Source organism: Malaclemys terrapin, chromosome 4, assembly GCF_027887155.1.
Source record: "Malaclemys terrapin pileata isolate rMalTer1 chromosome 4, rMalTer1.hap1, whole genome shotgun sequence".
In the NCBI taxonomy this organism is placed as follows: Eukaryota; Metazoa; Chordata; order Testudines; family Emydidae; genus Malaclemys; species Malaclemys terrapin.
Genome location: NC_071508.1, coordinates 80,365,891 through 80,390,204, shown reverse-complemented (window position 1 = coordinate 80,390,204; position 24,314 = coordinate 80,365,891). Strand labels below are relative to the sequence as shown.

At 52.9% G+C, this 24,314-nt stretch overlaps 2 protein-coding genes across 8 annotated transcripts in view; one reads left to right on the top strand and one right to left on the bottom strand.

Annotated features, from left to right (window-relative positions):
* Nucleotides 1–3,484: 3,484 nt before the first annotated feature.
* Nucleotides 3,485–24,314, bottom strand: part of LARGE2 (LARGE xylosyl- and glucuronyltransferase 2) — a 62,170-nt gene continuing 41,340 nt past the window's right edge. For 2 of the 7 annotated variants that reach the window (XM_054024645.1, XM_054024649.1), the window contains 14 exons: nt 16,512–16,692; nt 14,914–15,185; nt 14,108–14,190; nt 13,424–13,547; nt 11,094–11,265; nt 10,732–10,836; nt 9,585–9,697; nt 9,037–9,162; nt 8,650–8,805; nt 8,239–8,402; nt 6,826–7,104; nt 6,112–6,258; nt 5,604–5,799; nt 3,485–5,388 (listed from right to left, as the gene is read on the bottom strand). In XM_054024645.1, coding sequence (XP_053880620.1) covers nt 5,191–5,388; nt 5,604–5,799; nt 6,112–6,258; nt 6,826–7,104; nt 8,239–8,402; nt 8,650–8,805; nt 9,037–9,162; nt 9,585–9,697; nt 10,732–10,836; nt 11,094–11,265; nt 13,424–13,547; nt 14,108–14,190; nt 14,914–15,185; nt 16,512–16,611 — 2,235 coding nt within the window. In that variant the 5' untranslated portion in view covers nt 16,612–16,692 and the 3' untranslated portion in view covers nt 3,485–5,190. Of the gene's footprint in view, nt 5,389–5,603; nt 5,800–6,111; nt 6,259–6,825; nt 7,105–8,238; nt 8,403–8,649; nt 8,806–9,036; nt 9,163–9,584; nt 9,698–10,731; nt 10,837–11,093; nt 11,266–13,423; nt 13,548–14,107; nt 14,191–14,913; nt 15,186–16,511; nt 16,713–18,328; nt 18,407–24,314 lie in introns of those variants that run through there. The other 5 variants (XM_054024647.1, XM_054024646.1, XM_054024650.1 and 2 more) reach the window with 5 other exon arrangements.
* Nucleotides 21,327–23,540, top strand: LOC128835294 (SRRM2 protein homolog rsr-2-like). Its single transcript, XM_054024660.1, has 2 exons — nt 21,327–21,771; nt 22,938–23,540. Exons 1-2 carry the CDS (start codon nt 21,378–21,380, stop codon nt 23,429–23,431), a joined length of 888 nt encoding a protein of 295 aa, XP_053880635.1. The 5' UTR covers nt 21,327–21,377; the 3' UTR covers nt 23,432–23,540.

Sequence of the window (24,314 nt, the reverse complement as noted above, 5' to 3'; positions counted from 1 at the left end):
GAAGGTGTCTCAAGTTGGGCACCCAAAAAATCAGCTGCCACTTTTGAAAAAAAAAAAACCAAAAAACCCTCCATGCCTCAGTTTCCCTCTCTATTAAATAGTAATAGGGGTGGTAATTCTACACTTGCTGTATAAGGGCCAAGTGTTTTTCTCATTCTTTGGTCACCAAGAACTGCCAACACTGAGTGAATGGGTATATAACAGTAATAGATGAACAGAGCAGAAGTCTGCATGTTATTGCTTGCTAGTCTGTAATTCTGAAACATGTTTCCTCATTTTAATTATAATTGTGTTGAAAGTAGTTGACTGACTCTCAGGCTTGGAGCAGAATTTAACATGGACCTTTCCCTTTCAAAATTTACTTTGCCTCTGGGTCACTCCCTGTACCACCCATGACAGGCAGCCAGGGCTCCTTAGGGCAATTTAAAAAGAATCTCCTAAGAACAATGCCGGCTTCCCAGCCGGAACCCACCAGCCCCATCCAGTCATACACTACTGGAGATTCTGCTCTGAGCTCCCACATTCAGGCTATAGCTTCACTGACAAAAAAATGTTTTTACCATGGGCTACCTAATATGTGTGTGTTGTCATGCTGGAAAAAACTAGGGAAGACAAGGCACCCGTAGTTTTACAGGGAGGTAACCTAGGCAGAGTCAGTTACGGGTGGGACTATAGGGTTGATCTCCCCTAGTTTACCTCACCATAAATGCTACAAGTGCCCTGTCTCCACTTAAGATTTTACAGTGAGATACCTCACACAGGATAGTTAATCTCACTGCAAAAATTAAAGGAATAAATTAAACCTGTCATTGTCGATGGTGAGGGGTTTAGCCCTGGTGTGAAAGGAAAGAGTGGCTGAGCTATAGTTGTACAGTGACTGCAGTGGAGGACACAGGCAGAGAATCCAGCCCTTTGGAAAAGGACTAGGCCAAGCTAAGTAGTACAGTGGGTTATGAAGGAGCACCATGGCTGAGGGATTAACATCATGTTTGAACACACTTCTTTACAGACAGGGACCAGGTGTAAACACTATTTCTGGGGTCAAATCAGTCCTTGACCTTGGCTGCATATGCTAATGAAAGGTAAAATTAGTGCCAATGACGACGTGATGGACTTGGTGATGTAGACACTGGTCCACTAGGAGCTGCAGTGAGACCCAGTAACTCATTTCACCCATGGGCCCTGACCAGCTTTAAAATTGTCATGGTTCATATTGAGGCCGTTGAGCTAGAAGTGAAAGACGCCGTATCTTAGTTCCAGTCACCTGAGCCATCTTACCCTCTCCCACTCACCTGACTTTCTTCAAATGCTCTTTAGTAACAGATCCCACACTCCCTGCCTGTGCCTTCAGCCCCTGGCTATGTTACACCTACCTGTGAGCTAATTCCAAGTTGAAAAGGGGAAAAGATCAAAGAGGCTAAAATAATTTGAGCACTGAGTTCTAGATAAAGAAACAGGAAAGCAGCTGTTCTTGAGGGGTCCTTCATTTCAGTAATAAGGCAGTGGCCTCAACATCCCATATACCTGTAGCAGGATTGAGTGGTTACACTTGAAACTAGCACCTTCAGTGCAAGTGCATGTAAAAGAGCAGCAGCACTTCCTTGGTGCTCCAGGGCACTACCAGGAAAAGTAGCAGGTTTTGTCTTTTGTTGAATAGATTTCCACAGCCATACGTGACATATTTAGTCATGAACAGGAATGAAGAACCTTAATATCCAAATACCATCCAACCTCTCCTCACCTCTCTCTCATTTGTCATTCGTGCCAGACAACCCCAGCGTCTCGTGTTCCCTCCCATTTCTGAGAATCCCATATCATTGCAGGCCTTGGTGTAAAATACCCTTTTTTCAATGGCACCACTTTGTTTTCACAGAATTGCATAATGAGAATAATACTGACTCGTGAGCTGGTTTGTTTTTTTTAAATATCTCTATTTTTTTTAGCCTGATGCTAATAGTGAATTGCAGTCTCTTTGCTGCCTTCTCTCTGTAGCCTTCAAGTCCCTTGTGGTTTGTTTTGGTACAACTGTGTTTAGATTTTAGCAAATTAAAGTGAGGGGAGGGAGGGGGAGAGGGATACAGAGCATCTGATCAATTTGTATTTATTTATTTTAACATTTTACTAAATAAAACACAATAAAATCTCTTGTCTCTGTAGCCATGTTTAACCAGGTGAGGGAAGCATTTCCCATCACTACACGGGGTACCTGGGCCTGGAAGAGCTTTCTACTGTAACAGCTCCCAAGAAAGTGAGACAGAGCTCAGGCCTCACTTCCATCAGTGGATGAACACGTTCAGGTAGAGGTTGAAAGCGGAGCTTTGTCACACAGCTCTATTTTCTCACGACAAAAGAGCCACTAGCCTCTGCAGCCAGAACTCATTTCTGCTGTCATTCGCTTCCCCTTATGCCCCAAAGCTGCAGTTTTGTTCATTACGTTTGTGTTCGGGGTGAAAACACAGGCCATAACTCCGGCTGTTTCGATGGTGCAGGACGTTCACTGCACTTGTCAGCAGTTCCCCCAAGATCACATGCCCAGAAGGAGGGCTGGGGACTCAGCCTGGGCCCAATTTTACTTTGGGTCAGTGGCTCTTAAGTCTTTTTTCAAAGCAGTGGCCACAGTGTAGGGCTTGACTTGATTAAGGCCAGGTCTGTACTAGAAAAGATTTCCTGGTACAGCCGTAGTGGCAAACCCTCTTAACGTAGACATAGCTTATACTGGCAAAAGTGTTTCTGGAGGTATAGTTCAATCACCTCCCCAAACAAAATAAGCTATCGTTTTTAAGCCAGGATAAAACTGCATCTTGACTGGGGCTAGAGAAATGTCACCAAAGCACTCCCACCTGTAGCAAGCCTTATTATACCAGCAAAAATTTCTAGTCTAGACCTGGCCTAAGAAAAGTGGTCAAGTATAGGTAGGCTTAGCTAACATGTGCTAGATCACCATTTCTCCTAGCACAGATGCTAGGTAACAAGGTTAGCTTGATTTTAGTTATGCTCGAGTTTAGGCACATGCTGCTATGGGCAGGTGGTTACTGCTGGTCTCAGCTTTTGTTGTGAGGATGCCAGGAAGAAGGAACTCTTGTTAATAATAGTACAGTCACTTTGAAAGCGCAGTTGTGCTCTCTCAGCCAAAGCATAACAGGAGCCACCCACCACCACAACACTTTGGTAGACAATGAACTGATCTTCCTGGTGTTAATAAATGCCAGAGGGTCCAGTTCTGGGTAGGGGATGAGTTCTCTCTTGCTTAGTGGAGGTGACATTTCTACAGCTTGTTGTCACTGCTGTCCCCAACCCTTTAAATCCCCATTCTGTACACACTGTAGTTACCATCCCTCCACAAGCTTGTGATGCAGTATCAGCTCCTCACACAACCCTCTCTCCTGGGGAAGTGACCTTGCCCTCATTTCCTACCTGCCTATAAGCCCTGCCCCAATCCCAGCATCAGACAGAATGTGACAAAATAACCATATGGCTCCCCAAGGATTTGAAAAATTTTTAAAAAAAGCTTTAATTAAAAGTTACCGGAGACATTTGTGCCCTTTCCATACAAAGAGTTCCCAGCACAGTAGCGGCTCTTGCGGTTCAGATTAATGCCAGTAAGTGAAGAACAGAGTCGAGCAACGATGGGCCTGAAGATCCTTGCTGATGGTTCTGAAGTAAGAGAGAGGCTAAAAACCCCAGGCCCTCCTAATCATTTACATCCTGTGAGAAATCATCTTAAATAACTTAAATAGAGAGTGAGGAAATCAACTGTGCCTCCGTGCTCCAGTGTGTGACGACTGTGGAAAAGCACCTGGCCGAAGCTGCTCCCAGCACAGGCTCCGACCATGGCACCCAGCTACAATGTCAACTGGGTCCCTGATTGTCAATGTCAGTATTACTGAGATTCAGGCTCTTTCCTTCTGAGACTTGGAAGTGACCCCCAGAGAGGTTTCTCCGAGCAGGTGGTGGCTACCAGGGGACAATTTTATCTACTCCCAGAGTGGCAGGGACTGGATGGTTTTCTTACAACAGGCACCACAATTTGGCAATACATCCAATACTGGCTCAGCTCGAAGGCACAGACCAGAACCAAACCTGCTGTTAGCCCCAGCAGCTGACCAGGGCCTCAGACCTGCAGCACCAACCCTCACTAGCCACATGCGGGAGAATCCGGAGATGTGACACCAAGCAGCAGCAGCCTGAGATCCCGTCCAGACAGTGTGGGGAAGAGGGACAGGACTTCCCCTCCTCTGTGGGAAGATGGCCATGAAGGTTAGTGGTATAGGCTGGCCAGAGGTAGTGCCTATGCAGGGATCTTAGCTGGCAGGTGTTGTTGTGTACAGACCCTCAGCCAGCAAAAGATAGGCACACTTGTGCACATACAGCCACCTGCAAACAAGCAGGAAGGGTCACAGAGCCTCAGCCCCAACATCTACACTGCAATTTTATAGCCCTGCAACCTGCTGCAGCTGTGCGTTTCACAGCAGTGTAGGCATGCCCTAAGAGACCAATTCTGCTGGCCATTGTCCCCTTGGGGATGCTTCAGTCCCATCTGGGCACAGGGAAGGAGGTCAGACAAGTAATCACAACGGGGGGGGGGGGGGGGGGGAGAGAAGGGGAAGAAGAGGTTCATCAGAAGAAATTAAGAATTAAGTTCAGCCTGTCTTGCAGGGCTAAGCTACACCTGACAGCAATAACTGCAGGGCTCTGAAGGAGGCAAAGCCCAGAGGGTGCAAAGGGGAGGAGCTGATGAAACCAAGCAAGGAAGCATCTTGCAGAACATCAGGTAAAGCTTTCTGGCAAGTGCCCCAGGGGACTGCATGGGAGCCCCATCACTGGGGTCATTCACACTAGCCAAAGCTCTGGAAACTGAATGATAGGGACTAATCCCACCCTGGCCCTTGAAGTGGGAAATAGGCTCCAGGTAGCCCCCTTGCGGGGAGTTTAGCAATGTTGTCCTGTCTCTGGGTGAGGCTTTCAGCTGCTGTGAGGAAACCCTCAGCCCTGAGGCTCTGCTCCCTCAGCCACTTAAACTGCTCCTAAGAGCCCCTTTCTCTTGATTCTTTCCATCCCTAGTGGGAGCTACTGTTCCTGTGATGGGGAAACTGTGCTGCAGGTTTGATCCCTTTCAGGCAGTGAGCCATGTAGGAAGGAAGGGGTCTGTCCCCTTCCCTCTCCAGTCCACCGCCATGCTGTCCCTCGGCATCACAGGCTCCTCTCGGCAGTGAGGTATTTGAGTGCGGCGGCGCCATACCTACGCGACAGGTCCTGGTGGAACTCCTCCCGCAGTGTCTGCAAGCAGCCCCGGTAGCCAGCGCTCAAGCGGAACTTGGAGATGTCAAAGCTAGGGGCGTGAGGCATGTGGATCATGAAGGCATTGGGCAGGACCAGCAGCTCGTACTCCTGGGAAGAAGCAGGAGGTCAGCAAGCAGGCACAGAGCAGGGCTCTGACCACACCCATGGGGGCCAGATCACCTGCTCAGGGGCAGCAAAGTTTAGCCCAAAGGAAGCATTGTGCTGGGAGGGACCCAGAAGGCACCTGCCCAAGGCAGCAGTATGGGATCCCTAGGGACAAAGCAGAGTCTGGGCGCAGAAAATTCCACTGGCTCCTCACTCACCTGGGCATCAAGCTCCATGATATGGGACACCTTGTTCCAACCAAAGCCTACGAATCTCTGGTCATACTGGGGGCAGTCACGCCTCACTACAACGTAAGGCTCAAAGTCCGGCTGCCACTCCACACGGTACGGCACCGTAGCTGTCCGCCACTTGGCATAGTCAGTTGGGGCATGGCCCTTTGGCCACACATGGTACCTTCAGAGAGACAGACAGAAATGAAGCACCCGATAGATGTGACACAGAGAGGTCCCAGAGACAAATTGCAAAGGGAGGCCAGCGGCGCAGTGAACCCTGGGGTTACAGGGAGATGCACACTCTTCTCACTACCTGTAGGGCAGCAGCTTCAGAACAGAGATACAGGCACAGACTGAGAGGATGGAGGATGACACGAGAGGTGCTTGGGTCTGGGCTGCACCACAGCCCCTAGGAATGGGGAGGGACCAGAGAGCCTCCTGCTGCCTGTGGCCTGGGCCCTGCGGCGTGGAGGAGAGTGGCTCCAGCACCTACCTGAACGTGTAGAGGGAGCCCATGTCCAGCATGGAGAGCAGCTCCGCTTTGGACTTGGGGAAGGCAAGACGGTAGCGCAGAGTCTCAAATGCTGGCACAATGAGCGCTGCCTTCCGCTGGGGCAGCTCCAGCTGCCGGATGGAGTTCCTGGAGCAGGGCAGGGGAGAGCATGAGGCCTCACTAGGATGGCGTGGAGACAGCAAAAGGTGACTGCAGCGCACACCACTGGCCACCCACTAGGAGCTAAGAGCCCTACGCACAGCTGTGTTCCTGGGCCCCCTTAGCAGACGCTGGAAGGGCATCAGCAGGCTCTAGAGGATCCTGTCTTTTCTTAGTGTGAGGTTGGTGGGGGGGGGGGGGGGGGGAAGAGTCTAAAGGCCCATGGGCTCCACCATGCAGAGAAAGGATGCAGCACCCCCATGCACCAGTGGTGCAGAAGGGGCGTCTTCCTCCCAAAGCAAGGGTTCTCTCTCCCATGTGACAGCAGGACCCTCCCAGAGGGCTCAAGCCCAGCCTGTGCCTACAGAATGAGAAACTTCCTGAGAGCGAGAGCTCCCAGGCTGGGGAAATCACCTCCTGAGGGAAGGGCTGGGAGCCCCATTGTTTGGGACACAGTGAACTAGACTGAACCTTGGGTAACAACCTGGAGGGAACCATCCCACCCTGGCCCCTCGGGGTGAATGACTAGCTTGGGCAGGATGGAGAGGGCCACACCTGAGGTAATCGTAGAGACCATACATGGGCAGGAAGTCTATGTCCGTCAGGAAGACATAGGGTGTCTGTGCATTGGTCAATGCAACGTTGCGCAGCAGGTTGACAGGGTAGAACTGCCCCTCCTTGTACACAATGTGGTAGGCAACGTTCCTGCGGCTGCTCAACACCTCCGAGCCCTGGGCATAGCGCAGGAACTGCTGGGCCTCTGCATCCGACATGTACAGCGCCAGGCTGATAGGGCCTGCCCAGTGTTTGCAGATTGCCTCCAGCATCTGTAACCTGTAAGCCGAAAGGAAACAGCATGAGACTGGCCGTGCCAGAGCCAGACACATGGGGAGAGCTCCAGCTAACTGAGCAGGCAGGAAAGAGCAGTGGACACAGCCAAGCAGAAGAGACTGAGCAAGCCTCCCACTCTGCAGAGCTGATGCCACTCATCTTGCCCTACTGCCGCTGACCCCCTTTTTATCCCCCCCTCAACAAGCTACCACAGAATATAACGTCCAAGGCCCTGCTGCATACTCCACAGCAAACAACCTGGATTCTATAGCAAGTTCCTTACATTCTGTGGCCTTTGCTGGGAATTCTGTGGCAGCTCCAGGCACGTTCCAGAGTGCAGGTTTTTATTTAATTAAGCATGAAAATGACTCATCCCAAGAGTGCAGCAGTCCCTTGTGGTGGTTGTTTGAATATTGAATTCAGTTTATTTTACTCTCTCCACCTTTTTGGTTTTGACATGCCACAGGCGTGTGTGTGTTAGCATGTAACTGCACTACAGAAATCAGGGGAGTTGGAGAGTTAAACGGCTATTTATAGGGCTTTTGGCATGTGGGGAGGGAGTCTGGAATTGTGGGATAAGCACATTCATTGCCTATTTCTGCTACTATGTTCAGCAATTAAATAATTAACACTGTTAACCCTGGTAATTTCATATTTAGGTTTCACAGCTAACACCCCACTAAGATGAGGGAGCAGTTCATACCTCTTGCAGCTGGTGTTTCAGGCTCGCTGTAAACTCAGGCAGATGCTGCTGCATCAGGTACACTAGGTTTGTAGTTACAAGGTTTTCTTTGCAGCCAGGAGGGCTAGAAACTTTTTTTTTTTTTTTTTTTTAATATAAGGTTCAGGTTTTGGGGCATGATTCTGAGGTGAAGTGTGATTTTGCAATCCCAGAATCAAAATACAAACATTTCATTTGTGGCACGACTCCCATTTGAGCCCCAGTCTCTACAAGAACAGTCTCCTGCACCCCCTGAAGAAGTAATGTTTCTATCAGTGCAGAGCTAACCTTGGGTCAGTTTGAAAGTTCCGCCTACAGAAGTTCCAGGGCTGATGAACCAGCTTACAGAGCCCACAGCTCCTCCGTCCTCAGCAGTGGGAGCCACCCCTTCTTCCATCCCAGTCCCTGCCAAGTACCTGTCCATGGAGAGCTGGGCCACCAGGGTGACATCAGCAGGGTCAGGTGAGGCCAGGACCTCATACTGCAGGAAGAACAGGTGGATGCGGTGCAGCATAAGGTGCTGCCGGCGGAAATCATAGCAGGGGTCCTCCTCATCGAGATCCTCCAGGGCCTGCTGCAGCTAGAACATAAGAATGAAGTAGGGCAGGGGCCAGACTGGTGTTAGAAAACACGCAGGGGCAGGGGCAGGGGCAGGCAGGCGCTGCAGCTGGAACAGATGGGATGCTTTCAACTAGACGGGGCAGAGCCCTGACAGAGTCCTAGGAGATGGCATGGATGGAGCCTGCTCGGGGGACAGAATGTCCCATTCCCACATGTTAAGGGCAAGTGAGGATCAGGGGTGCGGCTAGCAACCAGCAAGGGCTCACTTGGTTTCTGGGTGGGCTGGGCAGGCTGGCACAACCAAAGAGCTCCCTGCGCAGCAGGTTCCCATCGTACTCCAGGAAGGTCAGGTAGAGGTTCCGGAAGAACTCCACATGCTTGTTTTTCACCCGCAACTTCTTGGGCGAGTTCCAGTGGATCACCTGAAAAAGACGGGCTGGAGCGTCAGGGACACAGTATTCCCCCACCCCCATTGGATCTACCACCAGCCACCCACCAGGCCTGGGGTGCAAGCTGCACCACAGGACCCAACACCCCATCCTCCAGGCCAGGAGGGTTCAGTGCCTGCAGCAGTGGAGATGCAAGACTCCTGGGCCCAGTGCAGCTCCTCCTAGGAATATGGAAAGGCCCCAGCCAGGGACCGGGAGACCCACCTTAAGATCAGAGACCTCTGAGTAACACTGCTCTGAGAGGGTATGGTCGGACAGCTGCACGTTCCAGAAGCAGGGGAGCTTGTACACCAGCACTGGGCTCTGCTTAATCACTGCATTAAAGATGTCCTGGAAGAGAATCACCAGTGAGCACATGGGAGCTGGGCACCTCTGGAGACCCCCTTGAGGGTTGGAGGGGAAACCCTGAGAGGACAAGGGAGGTCAGACTAGGGATCTCTGTATCATCCATATCATACAACCACCCTACAGGTGGACATGGTAACCAGACCCTGCTCGGGAGGTGTCCAGGGCTGAAATACAAGGAGTGCTGCAGGTCAGGACCAAGCCTGAGCTGATGGAGCGGAAGGTTACAGATCTCTAACATGGGTTCCAGCACATCCACTCACAGCCTTTGTCTGTAGTGTCAGCAGCATCCCATAGCCCTAGCGTTTGCTCCCCCACCTGCAGCTTCCTGCAGCTATAGTTTGCCCAAGAGTAGGAGCTGGGGTCAAAGAAGAGCCTGCAGGCTGGAACTCAGCTTGGCTCCATACCTGATCTGCCAGCGAGGTGGACAGCATGCTCATGAGCTCCCGCTCCGCTGTCAGCCGCCACATCTGCTCCCAGCCAATCCGGCGCAGGCGCTCCAGCAGCAGCAGGATCACCCCTGGGAAGAGGGGGAGGAGAGGTCACAGGTGTCCCCACATCACACAGGCACCAGCCAACCCAGCGCTGTGTTTGATGCAGTTGATCCAACCTTAAGCCATCGCTGAGCTCAACTCCAGCCAGTCCCTTCTGAAGTGTACTAGGTCAATGCTCTGGGACACCATCCCCATAGCAAGTTCTCTAACAGCAAGGCCCTTTGCTGGGTGTCCCTGCCGGGGACTGGATTCTAGACTTACTGGCTAGTCTGGACATGGCATCCCTGTGTCCCACACCCCTCTCAACAACAGCATCTCCTGCTGGAGGAGTCCTGGGAACTCACCTCTGATAGGATTCCCAGAGTACAGGGAGTGGAGGGAGAGGGGGTTCTCACCTCTCAAGCTTTCTGATTGGCCCGGGCAGCTCTGTCACTCACACTCAGTCACTAAAGGATGGGCCTAGGGGAGCAGTCACCTCTGGGGGTGCCACTGAGTGACCCTAAGAAACCACCCCTGGGGAAGCAGCAGAGTGCAGTGCAGTGCAGCACTGGCAGCCAAGGAGCAAGGCTGGCACATGTGGCTCTAGTTCAGACTCGAGAGACACATTACGGGAGTTTAAGGGTCTCAGCACAGCTCCCAGGGACCACTTATCCCTATTATAAAATCAGAGTGGCAGGCTGTAAGAGAGGCCCCATGCTGGAACAGCAAGGTATGGCAACTAGTCACGACTGAGAGGCACAGGCAGAGCTACTGGGGAGACCTGCCATCAGCCCCTTGTGGCCAAGGCCACCCACAGTTCAATTCCCAGTGGATTTGCTGGCAGTTTGCTCCCCAAGTCACAGGGGACAGCAGCAGCATTTCTCTGGAACAGGACGGGAGTCACAGCAACAGCTCCTCTCTACCAGCAAGACTAACAGGAATGAGCAGAAGAAGGCGCTTCCTCATCCCAGCCCCGTCCCCCAGACATGCTGGGGGTCTTGCCCTGCACCAACCTCACCACTGACAGAGACAGGATAAACCCCCACCCAACAGGAGTGACCTGTGCATGCTCTGGGCTCACCTGTGTTGAAGCCACGTCCCAGCGCTGGCCATGGCTTGTGGTTCTTCCAGAGGTTTCCCAGGTACCAGTCACTCTGGTTCTCCACCAGCCCAATCACCTGCTTGTCTGGAAAGTGAGACAGATCCACCTCACCAGAAGAGTATGTGACCACCACAAATCCATGCACCCTCCCTCCCCCCTCTCCCACAAGTGGCTGATGAGGACAGACAGGGAGAGCCAAGCAGAACAGATTCCTAAACTCCACCCAATGCCAAGGGGACGCAGGTTTTCAGAGGAGCCAGGGCAAAGGGCCTGGCTCCTCTCCCAGAGGTACAGGTACTCAACTGGTCCCAATACCCCTCCTCGCCACAACTCCCCCTCACCGGAGAACTTCCCGAAGACGGCCCACAGCTCAGCGATGTCAGTGGCAAAGGTGATGTCTGTGTCCAGGACAATGACTTTGGAAAGGTTGGAGGGCAGCGCCTTAGTGAGCGTCAGCTTCATCAGCCCGTAAATCCCAGAGTAATGCTTGTTGGGAATCCACGACACCTCTGCCTGCAACAGGGAGGGAAGGAGCCCTCAGGACCAGGATATGGCCATTCCCAAATACCCGTGGGGCTAGGCACACAGCACCGAGTCTGTACCACAAACCCAACACTTCCCCCGGAAACAGAAGTGTCAAGTGGTGTGGCCTTTCCCCAAATCCAACCTCCACTGCCCCAGAGCCTAACGAGGCAGCACAACTGTGCCACAGAGCTTCAGAACCGTCAGGAGGCATGAGTGAGTCCTAGCAAGGCAAGGCAACTGCATTCCACGTATGGGTGAGAGGCACACCCCCAGGATCTCAGGGGATATAACATGGGGGATTTTACGGGCACACTGTACAACATTCCAGCTGTTCAGGCCTCCGCACAGGGCCTGTTCCACAGATTGCATCCACTATGGCAGCTGCCACCAGGGGGCGCACAGATTCCAAGCTTAGTGCTAATGTATTTTCCATTTGAAGTGTTTAAGGCAGATGGGAATCCGAGACCTCCATGGATCTTGTCCTCACCCCCTCCCTACCGACTCACTCAATGTCCCCACAAGCAGCAAAGATGGAAAAGGCCCAGGAGAGCAGCCAGTCACTCTCCCAGGGCCCACAAAGGACTGACCCCTACAGCCCATTCTCCACAGTCTGTGCCAGTTAGTGTTCAACAGCTGAGCAATGGGCTCCTCCCCCCAGCGAGTGTCAGGATGTCTCCATCCTGAGACTCAGGCAAGATTCCTTCTGCTCTGCCCCGCCCCGCATTGCACCCTATGTATCGGCCTGAAAAAATCCCCCCCCCCCCCCACTTGGGGTTTACACATCCAGATATCCCCCATCCCCACATTCTCCCTCCTTACAGTCACTAGCCAAGTGGGACGGATTCCGTTCTTTAATCGCTCTCCACAACTCCCTGTTCATTCCTGTTGCCCTTCCTGGCACTTCCTCCCGTCTGTGTCTCAGCTCTGGGCCCCTCAGGACCGATGTCACCTGCTGAGTGTCTCCCCCCTGCTCCGTGAGAGGTTACCCCAGGGACTGAGGTTTCCAGAGCCATACAAAGAGCAGCTATCCCCTCCCAGCTTTGGGACACAAACCATCTTGAGTACGCAGCCCTCAGGTGCAGGGGTCTTTGTGCAGCTCTGTCCCATCACAGCCCCACTCTCCCCAGGCTCTGCCAGCCCCTCTCATCAAGGATCTGGGTTTCAGGTTATATTTCCCCTGATGTATTAGCAGTATTTCCTGAGGCGGAATCTCACTTTAATCCTGCCCACATGCCTGTTCTCTTTTGGGCCCTTTAGGATATTTCTCTGTGCTCTGTCCACAGCTCCTCCCTGTTCCCCATCATCTGTGCACGATTGTGTGTGACCAGACTGAACTCTGATATCTAGGCTTCCCACTGCCCCTTAGTATACCCCACTGCTTCTGTGGACAGTTTTGACTCTAGCTGTTTCATATCCAAGCTAATGAGTCCCATCTTGCTTTGGAGGGGCCGTGTCTAGGTGAGAGTGCATGGCCCAGTTACACCTGGCTCTCTGAGGTGATTGCCAACCACTGGACCAGTTAGCATCACTGGGCTAGTGTTTGTGTCATTTTGACATGTGCTTGCTAGGAATGGGTCTGAGACTTGCCATACAGAAACCACCTGGGAACTCGCAGAAGGGAGCAGCTTTCAGCTACTACAGACCAGAGCCAAAGTGGAGTAGAACGGCCCCTTCACAACCCCCACACCAACCAAGTGCCCCCGTATCAGTCAAATGGTAATAGACACCAGAAGAAGAGCAGATGAGAGAGGGGCCAGCAGCAAAAGAGTTAATAGTCTGGTGAAAAGTATCAGAGGGGTAGCCGTGTTAGTCTGAATCTGTAAAAAGCAACAGAGGGTCCTGGGGCACCTTTAAGACTAACAGAAGTATTGGGAGCATAAGCTTTCGTGGGTAAGAACCTCACTTCACTGACTTGCATCTGAAGAAGTGAGGTTCTTACCCACGAAAGCTTATGCTCCCAATACTTCTGTTAGTCTTAAAGGTGCCACAGGACCCTTTGTTAGTCTGGTGAACTCTCTCTACCACTCCCCACCCCCTCACCTCCCTGAGGGGCTGCTCACTTCCCTGGAATACTGAGTCTGGAAAGAGAAGCTGAGAAAGGGGGGAGAGGAACAGGGGAGGGGAGGAAGGGATCTGGGGCTCCTGCCTTCAAATCGTCTGCGTTGTAGAAGCTAACGTGGATGGAGGGCACCATCCAGGACTGGAAGAGAGTCTGCAGGATCTGCTGAGCCACTGAGTCCGTGATGAGGTGGAAATGGAGAGGGTTCTTCCTGCCAGGGGGAAATGCAGGCAGCTGTCAGAGATCCCGCCTAATCCACTGAGCCCAGGACAGCTTCCTCCACCACCAAAGCTGGTGGTATCCGGGAGAAGATGCCCCATCCTGAGCCAGAGTCAACCAGGGACAGATCCATCCACACCCTCCAGCAGATGATAGGTGGGACCCAGAGCACCTTCACCACCCCCCACCTCACTCAGCCCCTACCCAGACAGCAAACCCCCTTCACATGGGACCCTCAAACACTGATCACAGTAACACAGGATCCTGGGAGTTGTGACTGGGGAGGAGGGACAGGTTAAGTTCCCCACCACCACCACAGCCTGGGCTTCCCAGCTGCACACCTCCCCTTCCCACACTGCTCTGTGACTGGGGAGCCAAGCTGCAGGAGTGGTTCATATCTGATCCCCATTTTACTTGAACCCCCAAAACACATGGGTCAAAAATGCAGACAGAAACCCACCAGCCCCTGAAGACAGGGTAAGTGCAGTGTAAGAACCTGTATAAATTAGCATAACGTAGCACAGGCTCCCCCAGCATGGCCGCCTGGGTTACCTGTGGAAGAGGATGGATTTCACCAGGGTGACCACGTCTCGGCTTGCATTGTGACCAGCGCACACAATCGCTACGTGCAGGAGCTGCCCAGAGACAGAAGGCACCATCAGCCCTGCCCAAAACAGCACCCCTGGGGCAAGAGTTGTCCAGCATGCAGCAGCCTCTGGGGCAATAACACTTTATAGTATCATCCCTCCACCCCAGGATCTTGGCGCTGATTAGAGTCCTCTCCTCCCAAGGCAGATGGCGATAGCAGCTGCGTAACATTCTGGTCAGGCAGTTTTCCTACCTGCCCATTTCACCTCATGCAGCACATCTCACACAGAAACAGCCTCAGCAACCCAGCCCCCCAGGGACGCAGGTCAGAGTCATTACCTACAGGTGATAGGTGGAGAAACTGAGGCAGAGAGCGAGGAAGGACTTGACCCAGATCACACAACAGGTCAGTGGCAGAGCTGGGAAGAGAACCCAGGAGTCCTGGTGCTGCCTCCCCACCCGTATGCTCACACACGTTGAGGCACTCAGGTGGGGCACTAACATCTCCCAGCGGGAGGCAAGAAGGGATCATTCTTTTGGCTGTCAGCATCACACCCTTAACTGCAAATAAAATGCCCAAGTGTTTGAGACGTGAACAAAGCAGACAGCAAGGGGGAGGCCCTGGCATGGCCAGTGCACTCGGGCAGCTGTACAGAGGCGGTTGAATCTAGGGACTCAGGCCATCACCCTAGGCCATGGGGACCCTCAGTACCCAGTGTCATCGGCCATATGTGCAGGACAGCGCCATGAAGCCGGCAGTACTCGCTCACCTCACACTTCTGCACCATCTGCTGCTTGGGGCAACCCGTGCGGTTGCTCCTGTCATCCCCTGGGGTGTCCCCATCATCAAAGGAGGCTGCCCATTGCTGGCTGCCATCGCTCCCGTCCACAGCCCCAGCTTGTCCCTGAGACTGGCTGAGCCGCAGACGTAGTTGCAGGTTCTCCTCTTCCACTTTGCGCACCTGAGATGCCAAGGCCTCTCGCTCCAGGTCCTGGCTCGGCCGGTCCCCAAAGCAAGGAGACAATAGGAGGGAACGGCCATCTGTGGGGAGAGAGCCCCCCAAATCACTGAGAGTTCACACCTTGGGACATGGTGGGACAGCACCCCATGCACTGCCCCCTGAGCATGGAAATGGGGAGGGAGAAGAGATAACAGTTGGCCATGTGTGGGGAGAGAGCACCCCAAAGCTACAGTGAGTGTAGGGCATGGGGAGGGAGGGGGATAATATGGGAGTGGCACTGGTGGCTAGGGACAGCCATTTGTGGAGAAAGAATGCCCCAAATCCCCACAGAGGCATGTGCATAGCTGCCTCCCTCTAGGCTCCGGACACCTGACTATTCACAAACCAGGCACTGGGCCACCTGCATTACATGCACAGCCCGATCCAGTAGAGGCTCAGAGGCTACCTAACTCCAATCAACAGCTTGTGGGGAGTGGGCAATATTCTGATGTGCATCTCCCTCAATCTCTGCTATTGAAGTTATTCCACTTTAAACAAACATTAATTGGGCCAGAGAGAGTGAGAATCACTTTCTCTCTCACTGGTTAGAGCATTCACCTGAGAAGTGGAAGATCCCTGTTCAAATCACTTCTCTTCAGGCAGAGGGGGGTTTCGAACCAGGGGTCTCCCATGTCCCAGATGAGCACCCAACCAGGTTATGAGGGAGCACATCCTCCGCTCCCTCCCCCCTGCAGTTTTAAGTGGAATTAGGTGACCTCTGAGCAGGCCTATCAAATCAGGCCCCACACACCAGTGAGGCACAGGAGCACCTATCTTCCCCTGGTTTGGATCACAGGCAGAGATAGGACCTCCCTGCAGCCCAGCCCAGGCACCTATCTCTGTGGGAGGTTGGGCTTAGTGCACCTCTCTCATCAGCATCTCCCACTGGCTGGCTGAGGTGGCTCCCAGCCAAGCATGCTGGCTTTTGTGGATCCAATTGTAAGGCACCCAGCTCTCCACAGCTCTTGCATAGGGAGCGTAGGTGCCTAGCCCAGGCTTTGTAGATCAGTGTTGTTCCTGTGATTTTCTACACACCTAGAAGTTAAGCACCTGTGATGCTCAGCCTTGCAACCTTTTTGGATCCCAGCCCCCGTGTCCATCTCTAAGCCCCTCTCCTAGCTCCACCTCCACTCATAATGCTTTATACACAGTAATGTACTTGTCCTCACAAGCCCACTCAGAGACAGGGCAGGGGCATCACCCCATGTTACAGCAGATGAGGAAATTGAGGTAGAGAGAGGGAAGGACTGGGCCCACAGCAAGTTAGTGATAGAGCCAGAAGCCAAGAGCCCTGGCTGGCAGCTGTATGCTGTCGCTCATTCCCCTGTCCTGGGCCATACCTCAACCCAGAGCCAGGCCACACTCACATTCTGAACTGCCCATAAAGACACAGAGCCACGAGAGAAGGATCACCAGTGTTGCAGTGGCGAGCAGCAGCTTCAGCTTTCCACGCCAGGAGCACAGCATGATGGGCGGGCAGGGCGAGGGCTGGAAGCGGTGAGGATCACGTGGGCAGGTCTAGCCTAGCTGGCCCCAGCATCCTAGAGCCTGCAGTGGAGGAGAAGCACCTGGAAGTGACACAGCCAAGGCACAAGCCTTCAGGGCTCTGCCCATCTCAGTCCAACATCTGGGCACAGAGGATGGCACTTGCTCAGCATCTCTGGGTGAAGCAGCTGTGCAACCACGATAGCAGCTCAGCTCCAGCATAGCTCTCCCAGGCATGCGGAGAGGGCACCCTTCACCCCACTCAGGCATTACAGACTAGGGGAGTCTGGAGACGCTGCCTCCTGTACCCACTGATGAAGGCTCCAGCGTTGCTGCTTTATCCCTTGTTACTGTTCAATGCAGCACCCTGCCTGGTCCCTGATTATTATTAGACTGAGTCTGTCAATGCAGGACCTGAGTGAGTACCAATTACTAAGCAGAGACCGAAAAATGCTACCCCAAAGCTGGCAAAAATCTGACCTAGCTAAGGAGAAGCCAGACTGCAGACCACATCCAGCTTCAGCTCCGCAGCAGCAACTGTTCTGCCTTCTCCAGCACCCCATGAATGCACCTCAACAAATTTCCATTCATCCAACCTCTCAGCCCCCCAACGGTGCATCAGGATCATCATCCCCATGGCACACAGAGGGGAAGGCACTCACCCAGGCACAGGCAGTGAGTTGCTGGCTGAGCTGAGATCTGACTCCTGACTCAGAGCCCTCTTCTAATCACTAGGCCATGCTCCCTCCTCTTCCTCAGATGGCTTAGCACTCTGATGGCACTTCAAAGCAGAGGACCCTCCCCTGGGAATACTCTGCCACACGCTCCCACAAGGCCCCCCCAGCTAGGATGAAGCGCTCCTACAGGGCACAGGAGAGGGATCTCAGATCTCCAGGCCGACTTAGAGATTGACAGGTAACATTCCACAGCTTTAAATCCCTTCAGACACAGACTGGCCCAAAGTGTCTGTGCTGTGCTGGAGAGGCCCCCAGGGACCCTCCAGGAAATGAGGGGATCCTCTGGTGAGAAGCTGTCAGTGGACAAGTGCGGAGCAGGCTGGTCCCAACACCTGGCATCAGAATTCTAGGGACCTAAGCTGAGTCTGCCAGGGAAGAGGGAGTACACGGACCTACAGAAACCCACTCCAGTGAACACCTAGAATGCCACAAATTGGGCTGCTACATGGGGACACCAGTGAGAATCCACTCACTCTCACAACCTTGCAAAGCCAGTGAGGAGGTGGCCTGAGAAAGGTGTGCAGGGAGAGGTGGGATGATGTCTTACACCCCTTGTGTCACTCCCCTTGGCCACGACTGTCACTGGGAACTGGCTAGATCTGATCAGATAGAAACTGCCTCCCAGACTGATCCCTACAGAAAGCGCTAAAGCGATGCCCTACTGCTGGGGCACTTCCAGCAACGGCACCTCAGTAATCTCAGCAGGCAGCACACAGACCTAAACCTGTGGCTCCCACAAGATCCCAACCCCCAGCCAGCTTCTGAGCACAAGCTGGGGTTTAGTAAGTTGCTCTCACAGAGCTCTGAGCCACTGCCAGATCACTTGATGTTTAATTAAACCTGCCCTTGAGTTAAAGAACAAATTTCCCCTCCCCCACTCTGTCTGGCGGACCCACAACCATTCCCGAGATACCGGACTCAAGGACAAGGCGCCTGAGGCCACACTGCCCTGGGATCCTTACCCAAGCAGAGAGAAGCAAGTAGCCAAAACTCAGCACTCTGGCTCCTTTCCCAACCTCCTCCATCCAGCTGACCTGCTCCTGTGGAACAAAAGCAGGACAATCCCTGGATTGGCTCCCAGCTGGCCACGTAGGGGCTGGACTCACAGCCAGAGACTTCCCTCCTCCCCTTGCTGGCTGTGGATGATTACCTGCTCTAACAAAGTTTGGCATTGTGTGGAGTAAAGATCCTGACTGCTCGACTGGGAGTCATGGGCCAGGTGCTCCTACCTTAAAGGGACATGCAGCCCCTTTACATGCCTGAGCTGGAGAAGACTTGTCCAAGCCCAGGGAGCTGTGTTCCATAGGCCCAAGCAGCGGATCCAGCTTCAGTTCCCTGTCTGAGTGTCCTGCCCCCAGGGCTAGAAGTCCTGTGGGAGCAGCCTGTTCAGCCCCTGTGGGGAGACAGCAGAGCCCTAGACAGCTCACAGCACCACCCAGACAGCTGCTCACTGCACTGCCAGGATCCAAAGGGAGCCCCTGGCTTCCTGCGCAGAGAAGCTCGGGGCTTCACTGTGGGGAGAGGAAGTGGGTGAGGCAGAGAAATGTTCTCAGGGAACTAGAATGAGACACCCCTTCCCCCAATTCATTTCACTCGTCACATGAGCCCTCTTGCAGCGCACTTTAAGCCCCAGCTCCTCAGAGGCTTGTCCCTGGTCAGAGAGCTGCACTTACCCTAGTGCTTGTGCCAGGGCAGACCCTGATCAGCACAGATAAACAGGCACCTGCTAAGTCACAGGTCAAAATGTGATTGTGACCCACCTTACAACAGCTTCAAGCCAGGGGGAAACCAGAGGTTTGGGGAAAGCTCCACCCACTTGAGAGAGCAAAATGGGGCACTCAGTATACTGTGCAGATCACAATACATCTGCCCTGTCCCTGAAACAGCTGACAATGGTGAGTTAAATTGTCATTGTTGGGTTAACAGCCCCTTGAGTTCATGCCTCTCAGGTCTATTGTTTCGGGCTGTCTGAAGTCTCAAGCAAATGTCACTGCATCAGTTACACTCAAGTCATGTTTGTAATGTTACCTTTGCAACTGGAAGTGCTACAGACAGTTGCTGCACACCAGCCCTGTCCAAGCCCTCAGGGGAGTCACGATTGGCATAGCTAGAAGTAAAAGATTGGCCATGTTCTGCAGCAAACTACCCTGCCTCCCCAGTAGCACTGGCATCACTGCAGAGGTATTACCCAGGAAGCAAATAAATCAGCCATGAGAAATATGGGAATGAGAGAGTTAGCCAAAGGGGGGGTGGGGGAGAAAAGCCAAGAGACATCCCTACTTCTGGAGGGACACATCAAAAGGAGCCAAACAATGAAAATTCAGCTGCTAGCAGGGAGACCATAAAAGAGGGAATTCCCTCCCCCTCCACACACACACACTCTCTCTCTCTCTCTCTCTCTCTCCCTCCCCCCACCCCCTCCAACAGTGATCTTCTGGCAGCACATGCCCCTCTCCCACTCCCACTCCCACCTCTGACCCATGACTGGCAGGTATTAGAGGGAGGCAGAGATTCTCATGTGACTCTCCCACCTCTCCCCCCTTTTAGCTCCCCGCTGTTCACTCAGCTAATCTCCAAGCCTTGCTGCCTCCAATGATGCATGCTTCATTTTCAGACTTGTGGGACAGTTACCAACTAGATGGGGCCTCTGCTTAGGCTCAAGGGCCATAAGCCAAACCTCATGACAAACACCACAGCTACCTCTGGCTGGTTCCTCTTCTTCCCCTCCTTTCCCTGCTTGATCCTTAGAGCACTGAAACTTCAACCCCCATTACTCCTCCCAACATTTTCCCTACAGAACCCCAGGGACCAAGTTCTCCTCTGCCTTGCACCTTGTGTGGTCATTGACACCTGTGTGACGGCTGCCTAAGATCCCAGCCTCCTCCAGCATGAAAGCTTCCAGCTCTGGAGACACCCCAGAGAGGCATGGAGCTGTTGCCGAGGATGCTCCTCTCACCCAAGAAGAGGAAAGGAGAGCAGCAAAGAGAAAGTTGTTCACTCCATGGAGGAGAACAGGTTCAGCCCCCAGTTCCTCACAGCACCAAGGGGCAGAGACATTTTTCCTTTAAAATAGACATTTTCAATTCCAGAGCAAAGAGTGAAATATGCAAGAAAGGCTCTGCCTCAAGGGTAGCCAAGTTCTTGGTGGCTTCTCCACAGAACAAGCATATTGCAACACCCCGCCCGCTCTGGGATACCAGGCAGCTGATTCTAGGTCAGTGGTGAGCAACCTGCAGCCCATCAGGATAATCCACTGGCGGGCCACGAGACAGTGTTCACATTGACCGTCCACAGGCACGGCTGCCTGCAGCTCCCAGTGGCTGCAGTTCACCGTTCCCGGCCAACGGGAGCTGCGGGAAGCGACAGCCACCACGTCCCTGCGGACCGCGCCATTTCCCGTAGCTCCCATTAGCCAGGAATGGCAAACTGTGGCCACTGGGTGCTGCGGGCGGCCATGCCTGCAGACAGTCAATGTAAACACTGGCCTGGTCTACACTACGACTTTAATTCGGATTTATCAGCTTTAATTCGAATTAACCCTGTAACCGTCCACACAACGACGCCATTTAATTCGATGTAAAGGGCCCTTTAAATCGATTTCTGTACTCCACCCCAACGAGCGGAGTAGCGCCAAAAATCGATTTTAGCAATTCGAATTAGGGTTAGTGTGGCCGCAATTCGATGGTATTGGCCTCCGGGAGCTATCCCACAGTGCATCATTGTGACCGCTCTGGACAGCAATCCGAACTCGGATGCACTGGCCAGGTAGACAGGAAAAGCCCCGCGAACATTTGAACTTCATTTCCTGTTTGCCCAGCGTGGAGAGCACAGGTGACCACAGATACCTCATCAGCACAGGTAACCATGCAGGCTGATAATCGAAAAAGAGCACCAGCATGGACCGTGAGGGAGGTACTGGATCTGATCGCTGTATGGGGAGAGGATTCAGTGCTTGCAGAACTTCGTTCTAAAAGACGAAATGCAAAAACTTTTGAAAAAATTTCCAAGGGCATGATGGAGAGAGGCCACAATAGGGACTCTGAGCAGTGCCGCGTGAAGGTCAAGGAGCTCAGACAAGCCTATCAAAAAACAAAGGAGGCAAACGGTCGCTCCGGGTCAGAGCTGCGGACATGCCGCTACTACGCCGAGCTGCATGCAATTCTAGGGGGGGCTGCCACCACTACCCCACCTTTGTTCGTGGATTCTGGGTCGGGGATAGTCTCGACGCCTGAGGATTCTGCCGATGGGGTAGAGGAGGAGGAGGAGGAGGAGGATGAGCTTGCAGAGAGCACACAGCACTCCATTCTCCCCAACAGCCAGGATCTTTTTATCACCCTGACTGAAGTACCCTCCCAAGCCTCCCAAGCCAGTACCCAAGACTCTGACCCCATGGAAGGGACCTCAGGTGAGTTTACCTTTTAAAATATAAAACTTGTTTTAAAAGCAAACGGTTTTTAATGATTACTTTGCCTGACTTTGCATTCGCGGTCAGTTCAGCTACTGGAAAAGTCTGTAGCTACTGGAAAAGTCTGTTAACGTGTATGGGGATGGAGCAGAAATCCTCCAGGGACATCTCCATGAAGCTCTCCTGGAGGTACTCCGAAAGCCTTGCCAGAAGGTTTCTGGGCAGTGCATCCTTATTCCCTCCTCCATGGTAGGACACTTGACCACGCCATGCTTGCAGCAAGTAATCTGGTATCATTGCCTGACAAAGCCTGGCAGCGTATGGTCCCGGTGTTTGCTGGCATTCAAGCAACATCCGTTCTTTATCTTGTTGTGTAATCCTCAGGAGAGTGATATCACTCCTGGTAACCTGGTTGAAATACGGGAACTTAATTAAGGGGACAGAGGTGGCCGTTCCAACTGGGCTGTTTGCCTGTGGCGGAAAATAAATCCTTCCCTGCAGTTAGCCAAGCGCAGATGGGAAATTGGCCCTGAGTTTTTCGCGTTTGGCTAGCAGGGATCTTCCCTGTTACCAGCCACGCGGTGGGGGGAGGGTACCGTGATCATCCCAGAGAATTCATGGCGGGGGGGGGGGGGGGGTCGGTGGCGGGGGGGGGGTAGTTTGGTGCCTGCAGGGATCTTCCCTGATACCAGCCATGCGGTGGGGGGAGGGGTACCGTGATCATCCCAGAGAATTCATGGCGGGGGGAATGGGGGGTTAGTTTGTTTTCTGGTGCTGCTGAATGTTAACAGAAAAACCGCAGCACTCTACTTGCCTGAAGGGGCCCAGACAAGCCCCCCCACACTGCCCCCCCCCCCAACTGGCTGAGATTGGCCAGGCTTCTGCAGCACTCTACAGGCTATGCTTGGTATGTGGGAAAGGAGGGTGCAGAAGCTGTAAAACAATGGCTTACCATGGCCGCATGCAAGCCGAATTCTGTTGCCCAGACCTGTGATCTCTAGCAGCAAAGCCACAGGCACTCCGCATTAAGAGGCAAAATGCGACCTTGCACAGAAATCACATGTGCTATGTAATGTGAACAGTGTTGGTCACCGTGAAAGAGTATAAGCATTGTTCTGCAAAATGTAGCTTTTAAAACAATTCTCTCTTTTTTCCCCTCCCTACAGCAGCTGCAAATTCCTCAAGCCTCCCTCCTCCATCCCGAAGGTTATCACAGATAAGGCGTCGTAAGAAGAAGACGCGGGAGGACATGTTTTCTGAAATTATGCAATCCAGCAGGAGTGACAGAGCTCATCTGAATGAGTGGAAGGAAACAGTTTCAAAGTATAGGAAAGAAGTCAGTGAACGTGAGGAGAGGAGGGACCAACGTGAGGAGAGGAGGGACCAACGTGAGGAGAGGAGGGACGATCGAGATCAGAGATGGCGGCAGGAAGACCAGAGGATGAAGGATGCAACGCTGGGGCTGCTCCGGCGTCTGGTGGAGGTTCAGGAACGGCTGCTGGAAAACAGACTGCCGCTTCAGCCCCTGTTCCACCCTCCCCCCTCCCCATGTTCCGTATCCTCCTCACCCAGACGTGTAAGAACGCGGGGGGGGAGGCTCCGTACACCTTCCCATTCCACCCCAGTAGACAGCTCAAGCAAAAGGCTGTCATTTTTTTAACCTTTTCTTTGTGGCTTTTTCCTTCCCAGCAATCCTCCTCCCAAATACCACCCGGGTTCCCTCCCTCTTTTTCTAATCTATTAATAAAGAATAAATGATTTTTAAATGATAGTGACTTTATTTGGTTTGAAAGAAAGATGGGGGAAGGGGCAGGGTGGGTTCCTTACAGAAAATCAGTCAGTAAAGGGGGAGGGTTTTCATGAAGGAGAAACAAACAGATATTTCACACGGTAGCCTGGCCAGCCATGAAACTGGTTTTCAAAGCTTCTCTGATGCACAGCGCTTCATGGTGTGATCTTCTAATCGCCCTGGTGTCTGGCTGCGCGTAATCAGCAGCCAGGCGATTTGCCTCAGCCTCCCACCCCGCCATAAAGGTCTCCCCCTTACTTTCACAGAGATTGTGGAGCACACAGCAAGCAGAAATAACAATGGGGAGATTTCTTTGGCTGAGGTCAGAGCGAGTCAATAATGAACGCCAGCGACCTTTTAAACGGCCAAATGCACATTCTACCACCATTCTGCACTTGCTTAGCCTGTAGTTAAACAGTTCCTGACTCCTGTCCAGGCTGCCTGTGTACGGCTTAATAAGCCATGGCATTAAGGGGTAGGCTGGGTCCCCAAGAATAACTATGGGCATTTCAACATCCCCAACGGTTATTTTCTGGTCCGGAAAGTAAGTCCCTTGCTGCAGCCCTTTAAACAGAGTAGTGTTCCTGAAGACGCGAGCGTCATGAACCCTTCCCGCCCAGCCCGTGTTGATGTTGGTGAAACGTCCCTTATGATCCACAAGTGCTTGCAGCACCATTGAAAAGTACCCCTTGCGGTTTATGTACTCGGTGGCTTGGTGCTCCGGTGCCAAGATAGGGATATGGGTTCCGTCTAT